This window comes from Myxocyprinus asiaticus, chromosome 3 (genome assembly GCF_019703515.2).
Source record: "Myxocyprinus asiaticus isolate MX2 ecotype Aquarium Trade chromosome 3, UBuf_Myxa_2, whole genome shotgun sequence".
NCBI classification, from domain to species: Eukaryota; Metazoa; Chordata; class Actinopteri; order Cypriniformes; family Catostomidae; genus Myxocyprinus; species Myxocyprinus asiaticus.
This window is the reverse complement of record NC_059346.1, coordinates 28883196-28910134: the sequence shown is the minus strand read 5'-3', so window position 1 is coordinate 28910134 and position 26939 is coordinate 28883196. Positions and strand designations below refer to the sequence as shown.

General features: G+C 37.0%; 2 protein-coding genes across 9 annotated transcripts in view; one reads left to right on the top strand and one right to left on the bottom strand.

Moving 5' to 3' along the window:
- LOC127420916 (disabled homolog 2-interacting protein-like) overlaps window positions 1-7580 on the top strand; it is a 189964-nt gene extending 182384 nt beyond the window's left edge. For 5 of the 6 annotated variants that reach the window (XM_051663547.1, XM_051663529.1, XM_051663573.1 and 2 more), the window contains 3 exons: window positions 488-690; window positions 2829-2916; window positions 6264-7580. In XM_051663547.1, the coding sequence (XP_051519507.1) occupies window positions 488-690; window positions 2829-2916; window positions 6264-6431 (459 nt within the window). In that variant the 3' untranslated portion in view covers window positions 6432-7580. The remainder of the gene's footprint in view (window positions 1-487; window positions 691-2828; window positions 2917-6263) is intronic. The other variant, XM_051663536.1, reaches the window with a different exon arrangement.
- Window positions 7581-10716: 3136 nt separating this feature from the next.
- ttll11 (tubulin tyrosine ligase-like family, member 11) overlaps window positions 10717-26939 on the bottom strand; it is a 37168-nt gene continuing 20945 nt past the window's right edge. Inside the window, exons 7-9 of one of the 3 annotated variants that reach the window (XM_051663581.1) lie at window positions 21181-21417; window positions 17338-17444; window positions 10717-12506 (exon numbers count right to left, since the gene is read on the bottom strand). In XM_051663581.1, the coding sequence (XP_051519541.1) occupies window positions 12211-12506; window positions 17338-17444; window positions 21181-21417 (640 nt within the window). In that variant the 3' untranslated portion in view covers window positions 10717-12210. Of the gene's footprint in view, window positions 12507-17285; window positions 17445-18934; window positions 20523-21180; window positions 21418-26939 lie in introns of those variants that run through there. The other 2 variants (XM_051663591.1, XM_051663598.1) reach the window with 2 other exon arrangements.

Below are 26939 nucleotides of genomic sequence, written 5' to 3'. Positions count from 1 at the left end.
TCATTAGAATCAATTTTGAAGCACAGCGAATGAAAGCAAATGAAAACCGTATTGAGCATCCACAGTCGGCCATTTTGTTTAAGCTGTTCAGTGTCTTACTTTTCCCACAATGCAATGCAAATTAGACTGTCTTACTAAAGACAACTGTGAGCTTGTTTTATACAACAGGCTTTCTGTGGCATCTTTAGCTAGTCAAACTAATTGTTAGACGCAGTCTTAAGTGAATGTTTATGCAACCGGCCTGAACTTGGTTGAAGTCATGGAAAATTCTACAGTATAAATTTATCTTGCTATGATCATCCCTAAAATAATCTATCAGCTAAAATTTCTCGATAAAATTATTTTTAAATACTCATCCAGTTATTATGAACAACTGAAAACGTTGTGGCAATTTACTAATCAAAACTTCAGGGGTGACTGCTGAATGAGAAGCAAGAGGAAAGACAAAAAATATAAATTTCTCTTACTCTATTTGTGTGTGTGTCAGTATCAGGCGGAGATCTCTATGCTGCAGGAGAGGCTGCGTATGTCAGTTCAGAGGCTGGAGGAGTATGAGGCTCGGCTGAAGGGACAGGAGGAGCAGGCACAGAAGATGTTACTTGAGTATCAGGCCAGACTGGATGAGTCTGAGGAGAGACTGAGACGGCAGCAGGAAGACAAAGACCTGCAGATGAAAGGCATCATCAGCAGGTTAGAGATGGAGGAGGAATGGACCTGAGGGAGACCTGTGGGGCTGGTTATAGGAGATCAGGGTTGTTGTTGTTGTTATTATTATATACGTCAAAAAGTATTCATTTAAAAACATTTTCATAAACAGAAATAAAACTAAAACTAAATGAAATTAAATACAGTGGTTGAAAAACTAACAGAAAAAAAAAATTAGACAACTTAAAGGTGCAGTATGTAAGATTCAGGAACCCTTGTTATTAATGACACCTGTGGCCATTAAGTGAACTGCAGCCAGCTACCTGTTGCTCGCGCCCGTGCACACACTCCATAGGGACGCAAGCATCAGCCAAAACAATGATGTAATGTACAAAGAGACTGAACGTGATTCACCGGCATCATGCTGACAGATGAGGTAGCATAATTAAAATTACACAGTTATGATTGTTTTACTACAAACTTTGAGACCAACCTAAAACTACTTATCAGCTAACATAGCATAATGATACACACATACAGCTACATACTACTGAACTATACCAGACAGTTTACTGTTGCACTGCACTGTTATGTTGCACTATTGTATGTTTTGTATGTATTTGCTTAAATTTATCCTGTATACCTGACTTTTAGCATAAAGAGAAGATCGTTGAAATTATTTGAAAGTTACGAAGCATGGTAGCTTGCAATTTGTCAGCGTTAGCAGGCAAGATCAAGTTAGCTAAAATGACACAGATCAATCCTTATGGCACTATATTTCACATGGTTTGCAGTTATGTAAGCTTACCTGTCCAATAAGAAGAATGCCAATTCAGGAACGAAGGTCCCTCCAGGAATCAAATGCCCTGCCGATGTTTACTCAAGTTTTCGCTCGACCACGATCATGTTCCCGCTTAGCCAGACGGGATTCAGTACATAAATGTTTTTTTATTTGTTTTTTGTTTTTTTGGCTTACTCTGAGTTTGTGTAGGAGTCGGTGTTGTGCTGGGAGCTGGATGTTTGCTGGATTCAATCTCTAAGATAACGTTACCTAGTGTTGCAGTTTGTTGTCGCTGTTGAATAGCGGAAGAGACGCTACTGTCAAGGCTCTCGGGAGCACGCATAAATGTCACATACTTTGGATTTTCCCGGCAAAAGCGACCAGCTCCCTTCGCATGAAAATCAGTTTACAGGCTTTAATAGGCAACCTAGGAAGACCAGGAAGGGCTAATTTTTGCGTTACAACTTCTTAGTTGCGTTACAACTTAAGAAGGTGAATATTACATGAAAATGGTTACATATTGCACTTTTAAATAGTCATTTTTGTAGTGATTGAGCATTTAGCACAAAATGTTCATGAAATAAAAAGAAAACTGGAACTTTCAACACTATAGCTCAACTACACTGAAATGTAAAGTAAATTTGAAAATTCAAAACTATAATAAACTTGGTGGAGATTAAATAAAAATAGCAGGAAATAAAGACAACATCATTGCACACATAATCACTTAGCACTTTATTAGGAACACCTGTACACCTATTTATTCATGTTCTATTGGCTACTTCCAGCATGATAATGCACCATGTCACAAAGCAAAAGTCGTCTTAAACTGGTTTTATGAACATGACAGTGGATCTGAATCCAATAGAACACCTTTGGGATGTGGTAGAACGGAAGATTTGCAGCATGAATGTGCAGCTGACAAATCTGCAGAAATTGGGTGAATTGCGTGCAGTCATGTCAACATGGACCAGAATCTCAAAGGAATGTTTCAAACATCTTGATGGAATCCATGTCACAAAGAATTGAGGCTGTTTTGAGAGCAAAGGGAGGCCATACCCAGTATTAGTATAGTGTTCCTAATAAAGTGCTCAGTGAGTGTACTGACCATACATATGGTCATGGAAAACCTGAAAATCTCAGGGAGTTTTAAAACCATTGCACAGATATTTACTGAGTGTAGGTTTGCTCTCAGCTGCTAGTGTATCAGTAATCTGATCAGACAGAGAGCTTTTAAAAAAGTTTTCACTTTCCTCAAGGCAAAATTTAATGGGAGCTGCTTTCCTCCAAGAATGATGATATGGGGGCAGCTATTTCTGGCCTCGAGCACTAGTTCAAAAACAGAACAGGAACAGATAACAAGAGTGGACTGAGTGTTTGTTTATGTTTTGTGTTGGTGCAGGTTGATGTCTGTGGAGGAAGAGCTAAAGAAGGATCATTCTGATATGCAGGCCGTAGTTGACTCCAAACAAAAGATCATTGATGCACAGGTATGAATATGCATGACTGTCTATACAAATGGTAACTGGCTTCCCAAATGTTTTTGTCAGCTGAAACCCTATGACCTAAATTATTGACTTTAGTTTTAAGTAATGATAGCCTTTCAATAAATATATGTAATTCCAGATCATCTTTTCATGTTCACTATCAAATATTTCCTGTTCTATTGTTTTTCTTGGTTTTATAACATTTTAATAAAAAAAATTAAAATGTGGGAGATATGGCCTAGTAGTGGGTAGTGCACATGCATTCCCGTCTCCTCTCTCACTACCCCAATGTACAGTATAAAATAGAAAAAATGTCATATAATATAAAAATATACATTTTTATTCAATTTAATTCAACGTTGGAATTTCTATCACAATCTCACAAACCCCCTGCCGTTCTGTCAGGAACCCCTCAGGAAGCCATGGTGAATTATATAATAAAATGTAAGTGTGGCTGCAGAATAAGCATTATTAATCAGAATAAAATATTATTAATGATAATATTTACTGTCCCACTGTGATGGCTGCTTTAAGTTGAAAGACAAATTCAGTGGCTTTGGCAGCATTGAGCCAAGAAACCACCAACGAATACAGTAGCTTTGGTTCAGCACAGCGATTTGATCCTGTGTGGTGCCTCTTTCATGTTTATGTTGTACAAACTAATATGTTTATATCAGAGTGGAAATCTCTGCTCTGCTGATTAAAATTACAACAACCAGGCCCACCTTAATATAAGTATTCCTGGTTAATGTATCCTACCTGGAAAAGAAAATAGACCTCCTTATACTTCGCTTGGAAACACAGTGTGAATTCAGGGAATAATGCTTATCAATGTTCATTTAGAAACACAGCTGTATAGAAATACATCCAACTCGGCTGTTGAGCTAGACAGACTAGCTCTCTTCTGAGCTATCGTCCGTATTTATTGTAATATGTTCATTGTTTTGTGGTAAATGTATGCGCTGTGTGTAGAATGTTTGCATCATGCTTTCCAGGGAAACTATATTTTGTTTCTACTTTCATGTAGGAGAGAAATTAGCAGTTCCCTGCTGACAAAAACAGCTTAAACCAGCCTAAGCTGGTTTGCTGGTTTTTGCTGGTTTAAGCTTATCTTCCAGCCTGACCAGGTGAAGAATGCCCAAATCCCCTCTAAAACCAGCCAACAGACCAGTTTGGCCAGGCTGGCAGACAAGCTAAGTTCGGCAAATCAGCTTAGCCTGTTTTTTTTTTTTTTTTTTTTTTTTTTGTTTTTCAGCAATGTTAAACACTCAACATTGAGCTTTATCATGAATAACATCACAGCTGTGATTTTGTTTTGATGTAATTTGCTCCAAATTTCCCCTGAGCATTTTGAGCATTCCCTGGTATACCAAACCTGCACCTTATACAGGTGCACCTCAATAAATTAGAATGTCGTGGAAAAGTTCATTTATTTCAGTAATTCAACTCAAATTGTGAAACTCGTGTATTAAATAAATTCAATGCACACAGACTGAAGTAGTTTAAGTCTTTGGTTCTTTTAATTGTGATGATTTTGGCTCACATTTAACAAAAACCCACCAATTCACTATCTCAACAAATTAGAATATGGTGACATGCCAATCAGCTAATCAACTCAAAACACCTGCAAAGGTTTCCTGAGCCTTCAAAATGGTCTCTCAGTTTGGTTCACTAGGCTACACAATCATGGGGAAGACTGCTGATCTGACAGTTGTCCAGAAGACAATCATTGACACCCTTCACAAGGAGGGTAAGCCACAAACATTCATTGCCAAAGAAGCTGGCTGTTCACAGAGTGCTGTATCCAAGCATGTTAACAGAAAGTTGAGTGGAAGGAAAAAGTGTGGAAGAAAAAGATGCACAACCAACCGAGAGAACCGCAGCCTTATGAGGATTGTCAAGCAAAATCGATTCAAGAATTTGGGTGAACTTCACAAGGAATGGACTGAGGCTGGGGTCAAGGCATCAAGAGCCACCACACACAGACTTGTCAAGGAATTTGGCTACAGTTGTCGTATTCCTCTTGTTAAGCCACTCCTGAACCACAGACAACGTCAGAGGCATCTTACCTGGGCTAAGGAGAAGAAGAACTGGACTGTTGCCCAGTGTTCCAAAGTCCTCTTTTCAGATGAGAGCAAGTTTTGTATTTCATTTGGAAACCAAGGTCCTAGAGTCTGGAGGAAAGGTGGAGAAGCTCATAGCTCAAGTTGCTTGAAGTCCAGTGTTAAGTTTCCACAGTCTGTGATGATTTGGGGTGCAATGTCATCTGCTGGTGTTGGTCCATTGTGTTTTTTGAAAACCAAAGTCACTGCACCCATTTACCAAGAAATTTTGGAGCACTTCATGCTTTCTTCTGCTGACCAGCTTTTTAAAGATGCTGATTTCATTTTCCAGCAGGATTTGGCACCTGCCCACACTGCCAAAAGCACCAAAAGTTGGTTAAATGACCATGGTGTTGGTGTGCTTGACTGGCCAGCAAACTCACCAGATTTGAACCCCATAGAGGATCTATGGGGTATTGTCAAGAGGAAAATGAGAAACAAGAGACCAAAAAATGCAGATGAGCTGAAGGCCACTGTCAAAGAAACCTGGGCTTCCATACCACCTCAGCAGTGCCACAAACTGATCACCTCCATGCCACGCCAAATTGAGGCAGTAATTAAAGCAAAAGGAGCCCCTACCAAGTATTGAGTACATATACAGTAAATGAACACACTTTCCAGAAGGCCAACAATTCACTAAAAATGTTTTTTTTTATTGGTCTTATGATGTATTCTAATTTGTTGAGATAGTGAATTGGTGGGTTTTTGTTAAATGTGAGCCAAAATCATCACAATTAGAAGAACCAGTGACTTAAACTACTTCAGTCTGTGTGCATTGAATTTATTTAATACACGAGTTTCACAATTTGAGTTGAATTACTGAAATAAATGAACTTTTCCACGACATTCTAATTTATTGAGATGCACCTGTACAAGCTGCAGGTTCACAAGAATAGCTTTCATTACTGTGACGTCATTTTCGCATCGTTATCTGTTCGGCACGTACCGCGAACCGGCTTAATTTGAGCACTGGTGACAGCACATTAAAGTCGCGACTGAGTGTTTGAGCCGCATGGAAGCAGGACTTGATTCATGACATTGCAGTAAAAGTGTGCATGCATTTGTACATGAAGATTACTTTTGCAATTAATAATCTCTAATTATTAATCTCAAAATGGATGGTTTACCAAATTTCACTGTAGGTCTTTCCCCTTACTTGAACATCTGTTCATTTGTCCTCAAGGGAGAGCAAGGGCAAACCCAGAAATTCTGAGAAATATCCTTCTCTCTCTCTCTCTCTCTCTGCAGGAGAAACGGATAGCGTCTCTGGACGCAGCTAACGCGAGGCTAATGAGTGCTCTGTCACAGCTGAAGGAGCGCTATAGCATGCAGACGCGGAACGGCATCTCTCCCACCAACCCCACCAAGCTGCAGATCACAGAGAATGGAGAGTTTCGTAACAGCTCTAACTGCTGAGCGCAGTTCCATGGCAGCTTCATCTACAGAGAGAGAGAGAGAACAGTATGAAGAGATAGAGTATATTGTGTAAGTGAATACTGAGAGAAATCATTGCAGGTGAGGATTTCTACTGGATGGACACTGACATCAAACTTTAACAGATGGTAAACCATTTGTTTGTAATGTGGTAAAAGGTCACTTCAAACGTTGGCCATTGAGACTACTGGTCAAGAACTTCAATTTAAGACACATCACTAGACATTCATGTATGTGTCAGCAGTTAACTCTACAAACCCCCCCATAATAATACAGCTGAGATATGGTAACACCATACAGACATTATACAGATACTACGACATTCTAGCCTGCTATTTCCATCCAAAGTCATTTGACTTGCTTCAAAATAGTTGTTCTCCAAATGGAAAAACTAGATTTTGTGGGTCACATTTATTTTATAACGCTCTCTTCTCTAACATTAACTTTGGAACTGGCTGAAACTAAAGCATGATCAACTTCAACTCATGGTGGAGAATTTAATGCTCTCCTTTATATTGCATCACTACCTGTTATGTTTTTACCAGTTTCTCCTTACAACGTTCAGCCAAAACATTAAAACCACCTGCCTAATATTGTGTAGGTCCCCCTTGTGCCGCCAAAACAGCACCAACCCGCATTTCAGAATAGTATTCTGAGATGCTATTCTTCTCACCAAAATTGTTCAGAGCGGTTATCTGAGTTACCGTAGACTTTGTCAGTTCGAACCAGTCTGGCCATTCTCTGTTGACCTCTGTCATCAACAAGGCATTTCCATCCACAGAACTGCCCCTCACTGGATGATTTTTGTTTTTGGCACCATTCTGAGTAAATTCTAGAGACTGTGTGAAAATCCAAGGAGATCAGCAGTTACAAAAATACTCAAACAAGCCCGTCTGGCACCAACAACCATGCCATGGTCCAAATCACTGAGATCACATTTTTTCCCCATTTTGACTTTAACTGAAGCTCCTGACCCGTATCTGCATGATTCTATGCACTGCTGCCACATGATTGGCTGATTAGATAATAGCATGGATGTTTGTTGGTGCCAGATGGGCTGGTTTGAGTATTTCTGTAACTGCTGATCTCCTGGGATTTTCACACACAACAGTCTCTAGAATTTACTCAGAATGGTGCCAAAAACAAAAGACATCCAGTGAGGGGCAGTTCTATGGATGGAAATGCCTTGTTGATGAGAGAGGTCAACAGAGAATGGCTAGACTGGTTCGGACTGACAAAGTCTACGGTAACTCAGATAACCACTGTACAATTGTGGTGAGAAGAATGCTATTCTTTTTTTTATTTTTATTCTCCCCTTTTCTCCCCAATTTGGAATGCCCAATTCCCAATGCATCCTCGTGGTTGCGTAGTGACTCGCACCAATCCAGGTGGTGGAGGACGAATCTCAGTTGCCGCGCATCTTATCACGTGGCTTGTTGAGCGCGTTACCGCGGAGACATAGCGCGTGTGGAGGCTTCTCGCTATTCTCCGCGGCATCCATGCACAACTCACCACGTGCCCCACCGAGAGCGAGAACCACATTATAGCGACCACGAGGAGGTTAACCCAACATGACTCTACCCTCCCTGGCAACCGGGCCAATTTGGTTGCTTAGGAGACCTGGCTGGAGTCACTCAGCCCACCCTGGATTCGAACTCCAGGGGTGGTAGTCAGCTTCTTTACTCGCTGAGCTACCCAGGCCCCCTAATCAAGATAATGACAGTATCTTGATTTTGTGAATAAGATGGGGTGATTAGTAAGGCTGTTAAATTAAAATTTGAATATTCGTTGAATTTAAGATAAAAATGCACATCGAATGCGGGTTGGTGCTGTTTTGGCGGTACGAGGGGTACCTACACAATATTAGGCAGGTGGTTTTAATGTTGTGGCTGATCGGTGTACATAGTGCACTTTGACTCTCCATCATGAGAAGCCTTAAAAAAAGATTGCACCTATAATATCGCACAGTCCCAGTCTTGGTAAATTATTTTTACAGTTAAAATTAACATCTATGATGGATTATAATGTACATAGATTTTACAAAGAATATATTTTACATTCTCCATCTTCATGTTTTCACCATGATTTTTTCTTTTCTTTAATTGTTTGGTTATTACAGGACAGGGCGGGAATTTTTTTTTTTTTAAATAGTTTTGCGTCCCCTCACAATAGTTGCATTACCTTGCAATAGTTTTATGTTCCCCTGCAATAATTTACCATGGTTTTACTACAGTAACCATATTTTAACCTTGATATTCATAGTGAAACCATAGCAATAATACAGGGAAACCAAAACTTTGGTTTTACTATACAAATACCATACTTTAACTATGGTTTTACGAAAAACTACTGCGAGGGAATGCAAATTATTGCGAAGGAACGTTAAACTTATTGCAAGGATGTGCAAAACTATTTCAGAAAAAAAAAAAGAATCTCGCCCTGTTCTCTAAGGGGCTCCGTACTTTTTATCTGGACAAATGGAAATATTTTGAGAACATTTTAAATGGCAACATTTTCCATTCTGTAAATGAACACTTAACAATCCTAAATGTTGTGCCGGGTCTATTTCATATATTCCAAGATTTTAAATTAGCACAAATTGCTGAGAAGATGCAGAGTGAATGTTTTGGTGTACACTAAACCAGATCTACATAATTTTAGTTTGTGGTTTTACATTAGCCTTTTTTAATCTCATGTTTTTTCCCTACAAAGCCCCAGTAAAGCTTGTTAATCTAATTAGAATTCCCAAATCAAGTGTTTTACTTGTAAAGGAAATATATATATATGTGTGTGTGTGTGTTGTTTTTTTTTACATGTCTGATAGTTTGTTTTTTTCATGTATGTGTTGCCTCATCAGTCCAGTTTGCTGCACACTTGTCATGTCAGCATTTAGAGTTTGTATATTTTTGTATTACTTTAATAAGGACTTCTTTGCTCTGCACTGAAGTGCAGTGGGTCGCTGCAGTTTTCCTTTTATTTGTGTGTTTGTCTAAGTGAGACACATGATATGCCTCTATTTTGTTGCAAAGATATACAAATATGTATTGTAGCAACTAGCCCAGGGACATGTAAAATAGAAATGTTAATTTTAAGGAGACCTCTCTATATATGAGTTCTGTGATGGAGTATTATGTGAATAATTTAATATTATATAAAAGCAACCCCCAAGGTCACTCCAGAGCAAATACAATTATTACGTTGGTTTTTAACGTACTGATTTTTATCTGAAATTTGGTCTTAAGCTGAGGCACTCGGTCTGATAGCAAAGGGGTGGAGTACGTAGAGAACATTTCCAAGCACAAACAGCATCCCTCGCCCACGCTTCTGAAAGGTGTCTTATGACTATGCACTTTTTTCCCTGACTGAACATTTTCCAAGTCCTTTGTTTTGTCCACTTGGGTTTACTTCACTCCATTAAGAAATAGAAAATTCAAGGTGATTATTAATAAGCCACTGAAGTACTCTTTAATCTCAGCACTGTATGAATTGTACCATTGTGGGCAAATTACATGTAGCCAAATGTTTTAAATTCTTTAATACAGACAAACAAATGTGTACATGTTCCATGACTAATGGTCGGACTGTGTTAAATAGCTCATCCAATCACATGCTCTGTTTATGCCCTGGTAAAGCAGTTTTGCATGTACTAAACACTTCAACACTGTACACCATCTGTATAAAAAGGATCGGTATTTAGGGTCATTGCACAAAAGGGAACCAATATTTATTTTTCACAAATTTTCTGACACAGCTGTCAACTCCTCCGTTTGTTCATGTTGTTTTTAATGATGTCCGAGGCCTTGCAGAGTCATCGTGTCTATTTTCAGCCACTTCAGAAGAAGCTACTGGTGAGTAAAAAAAAAAAAAAAAAAAAAAAGTTTTTTTAGAACAGTATTGAATGAAGAAGACTTTGCTGTCGTCTCAATTTCTTTCATCAGATGTGTCTTTATCCTGCTTCTTTTTAGTTCTCAAAGTTTAGAAAACTTCTGCAAGTAAAACTTTGCTCATTGTTTTTTTCAGATGTCAATGTGAAATAGTATCTATGTGAAATAAAAGATAAAAAGATATACAGATCTATAAACAAATACATAAAATATTGTGTGTGTTTTATAATACTTGTAGAAAAGATTTTTGTAAGTATGTTTAAAGGATTGGCTGAACACTTGCATTTGTTTTAGGACAATGACAAGAACAATAATGTACAGAGAAATTTGTCCATGTTAAGAACTATACAATTGTGGCTGTGCGATGTATGTACATTTGCAACTAGAATAATTAAAGTTTTTATTGAGTTATTTCATAGGCCTGCTTTGATGTCCTCATTATTAAATCATTCAGCTGACAAACAAAATGGGATTGGAATAGTACTGTATGATTTTTTTTTTTAGATAAATGAAATGAATTACAATTAAAGTACATCAGTCAGTTTGCTGTTATCTGAGAAACGTTTCTTTGTTCAGTGAGTTTTGTTTTTCAAAATGATTGCAAAATTCAGATAACACTGGTTTCTATATGCCAGAATCAAGTTTTATGCATGCTTCCAGAAAATAAACGCAAACTTTAACAAAATAGACAAATAAAATCAAACCATATAAAACATTTAAATTTGAATGCTCGTTTACTCAACAGTACCATCAAAAGTACATCTCAGCCAAGTCTAATATTTATGGGTGGATGCTTGTAGTTGTAATACAATATTAAATGAGTTGAATTATTTGTATAAATGAACTAATATATGATTATCCTGTGATAGATTCAGTTGCCTTTAATCAAAGCAACCCCCTTTTTTTCTTTCATAATTCCTACCTGTGGGAGCAGTTCTGTCAGTTCAGTAAAACTAAAGTGAATTACTCGAAGTGAAAAACACAATGTAACTCTCAAAATGTAATAAATAAAACTCTATGGGTATAAATAAAACAATTTCGTAAACTTTTAGTGCACTTGATACCATATCCCGGTGTTAACACCATTTCCAAAGAAAAAGGCCCCTATGTTGTTTTGCTTAGTCAGTTAAAGGTGGCCATTAAGGTAATTAGCTGCTTTTCTGAAGTGAAATGGTATTACAACAATATCCTGTCCCTTTAAGGAACAGAATCTCAACATCCCTGATATTGTCATGGAGGGATGTACTGTTATCCCTGCAGTGATCGATGCATACAAATGCTACTTGCATTACCTAAAGGTAAGCACATATGAGAAATACAACACAAGTCACTTGCTCGTGCATATTCTGTCTGCACGTTTAGCACTGAAACAAGTGCCTGACTCTTGCTGTACTGGCATCAGAACACTACACCAACATGCATATCCTCCACCACATTTGTTTTAGTGTAGTGTGTACTTTCTTCCTTGGAACACAGATGATATTAGACAGAATGTAAGCCTCAGTAACCATTCTCTTTCATTGTATGGAAACAAAAGATGTAATGAAAGTAAATAGTGACTGAGGCTAACATTCTGCCTAAAATCTCCATTTAAGCTCCACAGAAAAATGAAGCCATACATGTTTGGAACAACATTAAGGTGAGTAAATGATAACAGATTTTTCATTTTTGGGAGATGAACTATCCCTTTAAGTGACGATGGTGACGTAAAAGAGTGCACCGGTAAAGGACCACTTCAACCCTGGTTTCTATATTTTAAAATATTCTGTTAATTTCTCTCCTTTATTTATTTAAACTAAAGTCCATTACTTTGCCCATTAAAAGCTCTAAACACTCCTCTGAAGATAAGGAGCTCTTTGTTTGCATGAGTGAGATTCTCAATTGTCTGTGTTTCCCTTAGCAGAGGGCTGCAATGGCTGATGCCGCCGATGGTCTTGGTGTTGGCGTGTCAGGGCAGGGGAGTTGAGCGTGGTTGGTGCTGATGAGTGGGCAGAGGTGGGGATAGTGTTTGTGTGTGATCTATGTGGCCGTGGCTTCTCGCTGTGGCCCTGCCCCTCGAGGGATCCCTCACACACCTCCAGCAGTGAGAGCACCTGCTCCCGTAGGGGTAAAGCCTTGTACCTGCGTGCTGCCAGGTAGAAAAAGGCCTCAATAAATGCCTGAAGACACATGCCTGAAAGAGAAGGAGAGATCGGTTTTATATGAAATTGAAAATGCAATTCTTTCTATAATGTAATGGATAAATGCAAAAAGAGAGAGCTAGTGGAGTCAAATTAGGAACAAAAGTATTTTGAATCTGGAAAATTATATATATATATATATATATATATATATATATATATATATACATACATACACACACACACACACACACACACACATACACAGTTGAAGTCAGAAGTTTACATACACCATAGCCAAATACATTTAAACTCAGTTTTTCTCAATTCCTGACAATTTAATCATAGAAAACATTCCCTGTCTTAGGTCAGTTAGAATCACTACATTATTTTGACAATGTGAAATGTCAGAATAATAGTAGAGAGAATTATTTATTTCAGCTTATAATTCTTTCATCACATTCCCAGTGGGTCAGAAGTTTACATACAATTTGTTAGTATTTGGTCGCATTGCCTTTAAATTGTTTAACTTGTGTCAAACTTTTTGGGTAGCCTTCCACAAGCTTCTCACAAAACGTTGCTGGAATTTTAGCAAATTCCTCCAGACAGAACTGGCGTAACTGAGTCAGGTTTGTAGGCCTCCTTGCTTGCAAATGCTTTTTCAGTTCTGCCCACAAATATCTGTCAGACTAAGGTCAGGGCTTTGTGATGGCCTCTCCAATACCTTGACTTTGTTGTCTTTAAGCAATTTTGCCACAACTTTTTAGGTATGCTTGGGGTCATTGTCCATTTGGAAGACCCATTTGTGACCAAGTTTTAACTTCCTGGCTTGAGATGTTGCGTCAATATATCCACATCATTTTCCCTCCTCATGATGCCATCTATTTTGTGAAGTGCATCAGTCCCTCCTGCAGCAAAGCACCCCCAAAACATGATGCTGGGATGGTGTTCTTCAGCTTGCAAATCTCACCCTTTTTCTTCCAAATATAACGATGGTCATTATGGCCAAAATGTTCCATTTTTGTTTTATTAGACCAGAGGACATTTCTCCAAAAAGTAAGATCTTTGTCCCCATGTGCACTTGCAAACTGTAGTCTGGCATATTCGTGGTGGTTTTGGAGCAGTGGATTCTCCCTTGCTGAGCAGCCTTTCAGGTTATGACAATATAGGACTCGTTTTACTGTGGATATAGATACTTATTTGTCTACCTGTTTCCTCCAGCATCTTCACAAGGTCATTTGCTGTTGTTCTGGGGTTGATTTGCACTTTTTACACCAAACTACAGTATATATATATATATATATATATATATATATATATATATATATATAGAAAGTGAAAATAGAAAAGTAAATTAAAGTGCTCTCTTTTCAGTTCCAAGTTTTTTTTCCTGCTAAAAATTCACCATAGATTTTTTATTTTAGTCAAAATATTTGTCTTTTGATGGAAATTACCTTTAAATTTTGTCACTATTTTATCATGTAATATTCATTTGAGAAAATTTTATTAAAATGGCATATAATTTTATTCGACAAAAATAACAATTTAGTTGACGATAATGTAAAAAATACAAAAACAAGTATCAAACTGTAATAGACCAAACTTTAACCAAATATTTTGAAAAATTTATGAACTAAATTTACAATTATTTAAAAATGTATCAAACATATTAAAGAGTAATATATTTAATGTGTAAGATTAAACAACAAGTCCTAAAAATCTGAGCTCCTGAAATATTAGCATATCAATAGATATACTTAAGTATTAGCTACTTTATAAGAAGTTACTCCCGCAGATCAAGTGGGGAAATCTCCAGCATTCTATGTCTGGATTATTTGAATCAATTCTAAATTCGTACTTTCTTAAAAATTTCGTTGACGAAATTAACGAAGTACAAATCTTATTTTTAAAGATTCGATTTTCTTTTCAAAGCCAAATATGAGGTTTCAAATGTTATTCTATTTTTAGTAAGCAAATATACATTTTCAGGTTTTATTGTTTTTACAATTTAAAACTTTTTGGCCCCATTTTAATGTGGGGCTTGTGAATATGGAAATTGGGCACGGCGACTGTCAGTAGCCGTGTTGGGTAAATTACCTAAAAATAGTAATCCACTACAAATGACTAATTATTTCTCTTAAATTTTAATCATATTATTTTACTAATTACTTCATTGAAAAGTAATCACATTACTAATTACTTTTAAGTTACTTTATAAAACACTTTTCCACTCATTCAAAATAATGTCTATATTTCTTGTTCATTGTCACACACCATAATTCATGTATTCTACATAAATAATATATTAGAAATAAGCTCTATAATTGAACTTAAAATTAAATTAACTGAAAGTCAGTAACTGTAATCTAAGAATATAAAATGTAATGCATTACACTACTTTTTTGACTAAAAAGTAATTTGATTACAGTAATTATTTTGTAATTGGATAGTAATTATTACTGGTCAATGTCACCCCTCTATCTCCTCCAACTCTGATGCTGAGAATGATGCTGGAAACATAAGGGTATTGGCCAAAGGGTATTGGACTGTACACTTAAAACAAAAAATATCAGCTAAAAAACAATGACTTAAAATGCTTGTGACTATATTAAAAAGGGATCGGAAGATTTGAGAAAGTGACATTATTTCCGGGCAGTAAGATGCTGAGCCTGATTAATCTGAATGCTACATATGACAGTTTTTCCCTTCTGCTTGTTTATTAATTAATGGGCCTTCATCTGTGTATTATTTAGTGCACAAGATCTCAAGCATATCTCTTCGGTGATGAAAGCATTATTACGTTATATTTATATTCCTTCTAAATTCTTCATCTGCAAACTCAGATCATCAGCAGAAATTTATCAAGGTCATCTCTGTGCCTGAGAGCTGAGGGAGAGAAACACATACAGCAAAGTTCAGACTAAAGAGGAAAAAAAAAAATACATTTATGAAATGAAGAGGTGTGAAATTCTTTCTCTACATTTCAAATGGAAGCCACTTGAACTGATATAAAGGCCTTCCAAGACCTCAGGGGGTTTGAGCCTGAAGGTGGATGCAGATCATTCGTCCAAATACATACTGTATATTGTGCGTTAATGAGCCCTGGCTGTGGACATTCTGGGGCCATAAAAAACATCTTTAAAGAAAATTGAGGCAGCATACTGTGCTGGTCAGAAATATGGTCATGTGATTAAAAAGGCATTTTGAAGGTAGATGGAACAGTTAAGGAATGCTGTCCTTAAGAAGAACATTGGTTTCATTAAAGGGATAGTTCATTTATTCACCCTCATGTCGTTCAAACCCATATGATTTTCTTCTGTGGAACACAAAAGGAGATTTTAGGCAGAATGTTAGGGACTGACAGCCTTTTTAATTATTTACTTTAATTGCAATTATTGAGGTATAATACATTTCCGATAACCCCAACCCTAGATGACACATAAAAACATAACACACTGTAGCTGGTTGCTTTACATGACGATCAATTGGTCCATTCCAGGCTAAGTGGGTGGTTCTTGGCCAGCTACTGTTTGTTCTTAAGTCCCATCTGAAACTCGAGGGTGACCGTGCCTTCTCAGTAATAATTTTATAATTTACCCGTTCACATCAAATCTTGTCCCACTCATCTTTTCTCTGTAGCCTATGGATCCGAGTAAGTGGAAGTGTGTTTGTGTTATATTTTGTGTGTACATGATTGTGTTTTTCTTACTGTTGATGTTTTTAAATCATCTCTTAGATCTGTGTAGGTGGATATGTGTTTGTGTTATAATTTTGTGTAAACTTGTGTGTAATTTTCTCACTATTTTATTAATGTTATTGTACAGCACTCTGGTCAGCACTTGCTGTTTTTAAATGTGCTTTGGGATGTATGGATGGATTGATTGATTGATTGATTGATTGATTGATTGATTGATTGATGCTTCATTGTGGACCAGACTATGCAGCAAGTCAAAAGTCTGGCACCATGAGCCTAGAAAAATCCTTGCTTCTTTAAGTATTCCATCCGAGTGTCAAGTCAGCATTTCTCAACTGTAAATGTATTACTTTTAATGAAGATCATGGCAGTGCTATCTCTCCCCCTCCTCCTGAGGGATAAGCAGTCCAGTCCCCCTATTAAACACCCACTTCTATTATTTATAAATACCAACCTTATCCACCTGCTGTTACCTTCCTCTCACCACATAGTCCATTTTCTGTATCTATCTTTCTATGTGTGTGAGTCTATTCCCCACTGCAAAGCACTAATGACCAAATTCAGTGCAATCTTCCGAAACGTTCCAAAATTCAGCTCACAGCATTCCACTCTGGCCATTTATGAAGAAAGCGACTCAAGTATATATTCATTCCCTCTGTTGATTAGATGAAGCAAGCCGTGGCATACATTATTCATTTCATACATTCCTCCAAGAAAATTATGCTAGCATGACCCCAACCTCATGCACTATCACAAGGAATATTACCAGTGCACATTTAAAAGCAGAAATTACTTCTGGGCACATTAACTTTTGGCGCACGTACACACGAATACACACACACACAAAATGTCCTCACTTAAAGTATCTTTTCAAAGAGAGAAAAAATATGTACAGTATAATAACTGAAAGTTTGAGGCCAAGCTTGAAAATTGTGGTTATTTGGCATTAGGTGATTGGTCATCTATTTTCGAATTTACAAGTACTGGGTAAATGAATCAAGATGCAAATTTATTTGTCAATTATCTCCTTCGATGATCCCATTTATGGCGGCATGCTACGGAAAATGTGCTATGATGAATAGTTGCAAATGTGTCTTTTATTGGTGGGTGTTTAACAGCTTTTTGATTATGTACTGGCCTCGGGAGTAAAGATGTGCTGTAAAGAGCATCATGATTGGTGGGCTGCTTGCCTGCTTCTCTGGATTCTGGGAGCATTCCAGCCCAGCGACGGGTGATGTCAATGTACAGGATGTCCACTGATGCCATCGAGAAGCTGCTGTTACTCAGATTGCAGTTCCTAAAAGAGACTTGCAATTAGTGTGGTGTGTACCAAACCTAGTGAGCACATGAATATTGTCTTATTCTGAAAATGACACTTGAGCTAAGAGGCAATATGGAGGAACAATCATATATATATATATATATATATATATATATATATATATATATATATATATATATAACTCCACTGAATTTAACCATAACAATGTGTGAAAATGTAATTTAAGCCTTAAAACAAAAAGTGCTTTCATTGTAAAATTAAATAGGGTTAAAGTTGCATAAATTAATAGACAATCAAAAGCCTAATCTAAGGTATTCTTTCACTTTTTCATTCATTTGTTCATTTGTTATAAAGGACTTCATTACTCAAACAGGTTTGAACCTACAGCAAAATCTCATTGGTCATATAACTATAAACTACACATTAAATATGGTCTGTTTGACTATTATTGTGCTGTATCGCACAGCATTTTCCAAGTGTAGACAGACGAATAACTGGAATCTTGTCGTGTCTCACCTGGTTAAGACACAGAGGCTAATTCAATAAACAGCAGTGCCACTTTTGTGCTTTAACTCAAAAACCTGCATCTTCTTCACTGACCACTAGGGCTGTCAACAGGGCTAAGAAACTAAATGCAAATTTTTCACTTAACTACTACCAAAACTGGAATTATATTTAAATTTTAAAGACATTATTTCAGGTGGGGGCAGAAATCTACAAGACATCTGAATTTTTAAATCGACGTTGTCTTCTACCTCCACAAGAGGGCGACAAATCATTATAAACCAATCAGCACCGTCTTATAGCGATTGTTGATTGCAAAGAACATATATGACTATTAAAATTATAAAGTCAAAAGATTTAACCAGTTAATATTCTCTAAAAAAGTAAAATGCTTCAAAAGGCGGTTCTATGTTAAATTAGTGTTTGCCTATACCAGTGCCATATTATAAAATATGGCACTGGTATAGGCATTCATAAAGCTTCATAATACCAGCGGAACAACGTTTTATATTAAATACAGTTGTATATACGTGCCTAATGCTTATGCAGTGAGACGCTGATAAGAGAGCAAGGCACAGTCAAGACACGACCACCAAAGACCTCCAACTCTGGAGGCCATTTACTCCGAACACATCAATCTTTTTCAATGTAAGCATGCGCTAGATGGACGTCTTTGAACGTTGCACCATGTCTCGCTCTTTTTTCAGCATCTCAGGCAGTAATTATGCATTATTTTAGACTCAACTTTTAGAAATTCAACTTTAAAAAAGGGTTTCGAGACATTTTGTTTTATATGTTGCACTGTGCCTGTTTTAGCCCAAGAATATAATTCATCTTCAGTGCTTGACACACCTCCAAACTTTGAATGCCCACTTTAGCATTCGATGTGCATTTTTATCTTAAATTCAACGAATATTCAAATTTTAATTTAACAGCCTTACTAATCACCCCATCTTATTCACAAAATCAAGATACTGTCATTATCTTGATTAGGGGGCCTGGGTAGCTCAGCAAGTAAAGATGCTGACTACCACACCTGGAGTCGCAAGTTCGAATCCAGGGCGTGCTGAGTGACGGCTTCCTAAGCAACCAAATTGGCCCGGTTACTAGGGTGGGTAGAGTCAAATTGGGTTAACCTCCTCGCGGTCGCTATAATGTGGTTCTCGCTTTCAGTGGGGCACGTGGTGAGTTGTGCGTGGATGCCGCGGAGAACAGCGTGAAGCCTCCACACATGCTAGGTCTCCGCGGTAATGTGCTCAACAAGCCACGTGATAAGATGCGCAGATTGACGGTCTCAGATGCGGAGGCAAATAGTACAGAAAATAGATACTGTCATTATTCTTCACGTAAACACATCTCCTTTCTACATAAATGAGGCCCATTATCAATTGCACTTCGTTCACAAAACTCCATGCTTTTTGCCTGCCGCAAATAACATCACAATATTACCACTGGTGGTAAACTGAGATGTTTGTGTACATTTTCTATTAATCATGGCAGCAGAAATTCATCAATTATTAATCAAATGATGGAGTAGAGCGTTATAACTTGCCATATTTCCAGATGGCCAGTGTAGTGAAGTTCACTTTCAGCATGTTAAAAGGAGATGATTTAGGTGTCTGGATCACAGTAGTGGAGTGCTGCAGTACAGTCCTGGAAGAGTGTGCTAGATCGCGGTGGTCTGCCGCAACCTCCTATATATACACTGGTGGCCAAAAGTTTGGAATAATATACAGATTTTGCTCTTATGGAAAGAAATTGGTTTTATTCACCAAAGTGGCATTCAATAGATCACAATGTATAGTCAGGACATTAATAACGTGAAAAATTACTATTACAATTTGAAAAAAAATTTCAGAACTACTTCAAAGAGTTCTCATCAAAAAATCCTCCACATGCAGCAATGACAGCTTTGCAGATCCTTGGCATTCTAGCTGTCAGTTTGTCCAGATACTCAGGTGACATTTCACCCCACACTTCCTGTAGCACTTGCCATAGATATTGACTTGGTCTTATCTGGCACTTCTCACGCACCTTACAGTCTAGCTGATCCCACAAAAGCTCAATGGAGTTAAGATCCATAACACTCTTTTCCAATTATCTGTTGTCCAATGTCTGTGTTTCTTTGCCCACTCTAACCTTTTCTTTTTGTTTTTCTGTTTCAAAAGTTTCTTTTACTTTGCAATTCTTCCCATAAGGCCTGCATCCCTGAGTCTTCTCTTTACTGTTGTACATGAAACTGGTGTTGAGTGGGTAGAATTCAATGAAGCTGTCAGCTGAGGACATGTGAGGCGTCTATTTCTGAAACTAGAGACTCTGATGTACTTATCCTCTTGTTTAGTTGTACATCTGGTCTTCCACATCTCTTTCTGTCCTTGTTAGAGCCAGTTGTCCTTTGTCTTTGAAGACTGTAGTGTACACCTTTGTATGAAATCTTCAGGGTTTTTTTGGCAATTTCAAGCATTGTATAGCTGTCATTCCTCAAAACAATGATTGACTGATGAGTTTCTAGAGAAAGCTGTTTCTTTTTTGCCATTTTTGACCTAATATTGACCTTAAGACATGCCAGTCTATTGCATACTGTGGCAACTAAAAAACAAACACAAAGACAATGTTAAGCTTCATTTAATGAACCAAATAACTTTCAACTGTGTTTGATATAATGGCAAGTGATTTTCTAGTACAAAATTAGCAATTTAGCATGATTACTCAAGGATAAGGTGTTAGAGTGATGGCTGCTGGAAATGGGGCCTGTCTAGATTTGATCAAAAATATTTTTTTTCAAATAGTGATGGTGCTGTTATTTACATCAGTAATGGCCTGACTATACTTTGTGATCAGTTGAATGCCACTTTGGTGAATTAAAGTACCAATTTCCTTCCGAAACCGCTAAATCTGTACATTATTCCAAACTTTTGGCTGCCAGTGTAGATCTCAGAACCAGCCTACAAGATCTGAATTGTGCGTGCAAATTGCGTTCAGAACAGATTTTGTCAGAGTGTTTTATATAACTGTTTTTAATAATTCCTTTGATGAATAGGCCGCTAAACCAGCGCAGACAGCGCATGCAAATAAAAAGTGCTTTTACCGGGCTCAATAAATTTTTACGTGTATTCCCCCCTGCAGTGTTACGGAGCACTCAAGGTAAAATTTTTATCATTATGTGTGTTCCCTGGGAATCAAAGTCATGACCTTGCTGACGCAACATTCTGTTGACATAGTTGAGCTTCGGGAACGAATAACTTGCCTGATGAAGGTGCGGAACCCAGTGGGACCCAGTCTCATGGTTCCTTTGACCCCGAGGAAGCGCAGGAAAATGCCAGCAATGTGCTCGACTACCCGCAGGTAATTGAACTGCTTGGTGTATTTGGGGAAGACTTCTTTTAAACACAAAGATGGAAGAGATTCTGCCAGACCTTCTTTGTCAAAAGTTTCAGCTTTCACGACGATAGCTTCCTCTGAAGAACTGCCTCCCGTATTTGTCCTGTTGGCATAGAGACAGTTTGAGTGAAAACTCAAAATGCATGCAACGCACACAGACACACATAAAAAGAAAAAGAAAACCTTTCAAATGTTTAGATTTAAAGTGTGAATAATGGGAGTAACCATGAACTGCAATTACATATCCAAACACAGGTGAATTGCGCATTTTTTTAAACACCATTGAGGACAAAAGCCATTAATTTTCTTAACCCAATTTCTCTTTCAATTTGAAAAGTAGCTCCTGTGCTTAAAATTATTTCAGTTTAGTCAAATATCCTTTTTTCTCCACTTCTCCAGTGTCTGCTACACTTTCACTGCCCGATCCGTATCATCTGGACTCTGGCCTGAATCAATTTGTTCAAGTGTTCTTTGCAATCAAAATATTTTGCCCACATTTTTCTCTCTTCCTCTATCACTGACTTACAGAATATTTATTGCTATTTTATATTTCGTCATATTTCAGATGGTGCTTGAAGTTTTTTCTCAATTGCTAACACATTATAACTGAATCTATTGGCACAATACCCCAAAACATTCCTTAAACTCGAGAAACAAAAACAATTTCTCAAAACTATTAATACAATTCACCTGTTTTCACACATTTCAATTTGTTTCAAACTCTACACACAAATGTCCTGATTTTGCACAGGTTTAACCATGTTCTCATTTAGAAAGCACAACCACTCAAAATAATTCACTCAAGTCGTCAAAGCCTAAATGCAGTAAACACAGATTTCTCCAAGTAAACACAGAGTAGCAAAACTTTTCACACAACACTCTGAATTTCAGGATAAATTAAAAAAAGGCCACAGATGATTATGTGCTTTGGAAACAGAATCCCAACAATGTATGAAGATTTGGAAGGCAAAGAAATAGAGACAGAGACAAAGATTAATTTCTTGTGCATGGAATCACAATGCTGGGCAACAAGTCCAGTTAAATCTGGGTCATTCTTTTTCTTTCTTTCCTTTTTAACGCCATGCCAGCTTCTATGGCTATATTCATGGTGAGAGCCATGTTTAGTTATTCAAGAGTAAAACTAAGAAAGGTTTCTAAAAACGATTTATTTGGTTAAAAACCTTTTCAAAAGTGTCAACAGAATAATACAGGTTCCTCAAGTGTGTACAAGCGTTACAGTCCAGTAAGACATGTTTAATGGATAGTGGTGTGTGAGCCTTGCGTGTCCTATCTGGCATCGAGTGTAAGTGACTTGATCCCAACAATTATTAAAAGGGAATACATGTCTTGTCCCAACAACAGGATTTATTTCTCGTAATTTGTTGGTTAAACATTGATCCCATTCTGACTGCCATTTGTTTTTAGCTCTATCTGCTTGTTCATTTCCAGCGATTCCTGAGTGGCCAGGTACCCAGCAGAAAATAACACTAAAATTCTTTGATTCCAGAGATGACACTTTGTTTAAAATCTTCACGATTGTTGGGTGATCACTTCTTATAGACTCCAATGCTTCCAGACATGATTTAGAATCAGTTATCATTAAAAAGGATTTCTGTGGAACAGTCTCAATGAACTTCAGTGCTAGCAATAAAGCATTTGCCTCTGCAGTAAAAACTGAACTTTGGTCGGAGATGCGGATGCCTTGACTTGAAAGGCTGCTGCCACTTGATTTCCAGATTTCGATCCATCTGTATATATTGGGATATGTTGTGGGAACAGTGCTCTTATATCCAGGAATTGTTGGTAAAATTCATTCAGTCTGGGTCATTCCACAGTAACATCTATAATTCAAACCTTTAGACAAGAAAGCAGGTAGCCTAACTACAGTAACTGCAATTTCCTTTAGACAAGTGAGGTAACATACAGGGCTTCTATACTACATTACTGCAGGTTAGAGACCATGTACTGTACATGTTCTTGACAATGTACCGATAATTTGTAAAAATGTATGTCTACACTGTCTATCCCAATTGTTCTTGTTCTGTATCTTGTATCTTGTACTGCTGCAATATGTGCTGTATTTCTGCAAAAACTTAAGGGCATTTGAAGAGGCAGAGTAGTACTGTAAGATTTTTTGTGTACCAAATCTACTTAGTTTTACTGTATACTATATTCATAATTTTGCTTACTTCTCTATAATCTGAAACCATTTGTTATTGTAGAGTAACTGAATTCTCTTTTCACCCAACATCACTTTACAGTACTGTAATGTAGGCTATTTTCAAATAAACTTTTTGAACATTGCTTTGCAGTGTTTACCTGTACACTTCCATATAGAATATTATGTAGTATGATATACTATAACCATAAAAATAATTAACAGATAGACCGTCAAAATTCTCCCTGGTTAATTGAGGTTTTTGTAGCAGTGTTTTGGATTTATCACACAAATGTGTTCTGGCCAGTGGAATATTTTGTGCATTTGCTTGGTTTGTGTGTCAATTAAAACCAATGTTTAATTTTTACAAGAGATACTATGTAATCAGAAGATGGGGACACAACCCATGTTTTTTGGTGGTGTGTTAAGATCCAAGAATTTTGGTTGAAGGTTCAGAGTTTTATGTGTGACGTATTGGGCACTCAAATTTCATTTTGCCCCAGACTCTGTATTTTGGGCGATGGGGCGGTCATCAATATGGGGGATAAACACATAAAAAATTGGGTTCTGACCAGTGTTATGATTGGCAGGCAGATTATTTTAAGGGGATGGAAGTCGGCTGGAGCGCCCTCATTTCCGGAAAGGTGTCATGTAGAAGGCTGGGGTTTTGGGATTTGTTTGATAGGAAATGGGGCAATTATTTAGTGTTTTTAGGGGACTCTCAGGGGCTGTGGAGAGAGAAGTATAGTTTTAAAAATGTATGATTATAATATTTTCTTTTTTGTTTTCTGTGTGTGTGTGTGTGTGTGTGTGTGTGTGTGTGTGTGTGTGTGTGTGTATGCTTATATGTGACTACAGGAGTGTTCGTTGGGGGTCATGGTGGGGTTGGTGATTGGGGAGGGGTAATAGTGGGGGTTAAATGTTCATTCAATGTATATATGTTGTGTTTTTCTTTGTCATATATTTACGAATCAATAAAAAAAAATTTATTGAGACAAGAGATACTATGTTTTTGAGGGAAATATTTGATTTTGATGTGGAAGTATGAGGTTTGTACAAATTAGTGTGTAGTTTTAAGATTGTTTTTATAGTTTTGAGGAAATGGTGAACTGTTCAATGTATCGGTAACACTTTACAATAAGGTTCCATAACAAAATTAATTAACATAAACTAACAATATACAATACTTATTAAGCATTGATTAATCTTATTTAATGTTAATTTCAACATATAATAATACATATTTAAAATCAAAAGTTATTTGTTAACATTAATGCACTATGAACTAACATGAACTAACAATGAGCAATACCATTTTTATAAACTAACATTAACAAAGATTAATAAATGATGTAAAAATATATATTGTTAATTGTTAATTATATTGTTAATTGTTTATTCATGATACCTAGTGCATTTACTAATGTTAACGAATGGAACCTTATTATAAAGTGTTACTAATTTATCTTAGCTACTGTCTTAGCTAAACAACAAAAATGCATATACTTAAAAATACTCAAATGTTTGCTGATTGAGTGTGTGGTGACACAGAATACCACAGAAGAAAATCTGTCAAGTGGGAGGACAGAGAATTTCAAACAAAAGGACTACGTTATCAAAACCTGAAAAACCCAGACATCCTCACAAAGTGAATAACAACAAAAATCACAAAATAATGAAAAACAATTATTTAACAATCACAAAACCAACCAAGAAAATTGCAATCATTTCAAACATGCACTGAGCCCAAAAATAAATAATAAATAAAATACATTATTGCGTGTGGATTACTGCATTTCGGCATTACTGTAAGTAACTCAGCACTTTAAAATCTAAGCAGATGTACTTCCTTGACTTCTGACCTGGAGGTTATTGCCCTTGTGACTTAAAAGGGTAAAAGTACTAATGATAATGACACGACTTAATTACCACACCTAACAGGTTTACCCAAAGACTGCCTAGTCTTCTCTCTAACATTCATCCTTTTGCACGCGCACTCATAATGCAGCACACACAGATGCACAAATGCATTAACTTTTACAAGATGACTATCTTCTTCACCATTTGATGTTGAGGGCCTTTTCTCTTACAAATAAAAACATACTTTTTTTAAAGACAAAGTCTCAAAATCTGCTTTAAATGTAAAATGTAAATGTAAAAAAATAAAAAAGTAAAATGTTACTTAAAGAAATCCTCACAAAAAGTAACAATTGTACTACCATTTTTTTTTAGACATGTACCATGGTATTCTTTGAAGAAACTTAAGAGTAAAAAGTAAAATACCATGGTTTATGAATATGGCAATCATATAGTACTATAGAAAACCCATCTGATACCATCAATATGCAATGGTACTGCCACGGTACTCTTTCTTTCTTTTTTTCCTTTGGAAATGTTAATTCATGTATGTCTCAAGATGTCCTAGAACATACAACTCTCACAGCCTTGAATGTACATATCTCATGTTTAATAACATTCTCAACATTTAATAACATAATAATCAAATAGCCTCAGGATCATTAAGGCGAATTTCCCACAGAGGCCTCTGAAAATATAATTTCCAAAAACACTGCTTTGAAACTTGCGATCAACAACAGTAGTAGAACACCACAAATAAAACTGGAGTGACCTGTGAGGAATAAACTGTCATTGTACAACACTAGTAAAGACATTCTGGCTTTTTAAACCCTTTTTAGTGACTTTACAGTGATGTCATTATTAGTGGTGACAGTCGTACTCAGGACAATATAGCTTTGAAAAGCATCAAAGGATGTGATTCAGAACAGTTTCTGAACATACTGAACAGTATGTTAAATCAGAGAGTCATCACAGAAGGCTGACTCAAAGGAGGATGCAAGATAAAAGAGATAGTGGCTGATTACCCATATTTGTGAAGACGGACTAGATAGATAGATAGATGGATGGATGGACAGGTGGACAGACTAGACAGATAGGTGATGGACAGACGGACACAGTGGATAGATGGATGGATGGATGGACAAAGACAGAAAGAGTGATAGATACACAGAAAGACAGACAGACACAGTGGATGGATGGATGGATGGATGGATAGACAGGATAGATATATTACAGATGGATGGACACAGTGGATAGATAGCTAGATGGATGGACAGATGGATGGACGGACGGATGGACAGATGGACAGACAGACAGACAGACAGACTGGCAACTACTGTATGGAGTCAGGAGAGTTTCTTTGAGAAAGTCAATTATCATTTAATTGACTTTTCACACATGTACACTCGAAACATTCACACAATCACAATGTCTGAAGTAGGTCTGAATTCAGATTTCACACTTTTGGCAATTTGCAGTTTTGAGTTAGAATTATGCAAAATGTATTTATTATCAAGAACTGAAAACCACGCACACCCATGATTAATCTGTTTTGATTTTTTCATCTGAGACAACACAAACCAGACAACTGTTTTGGATTAGAAAATGCA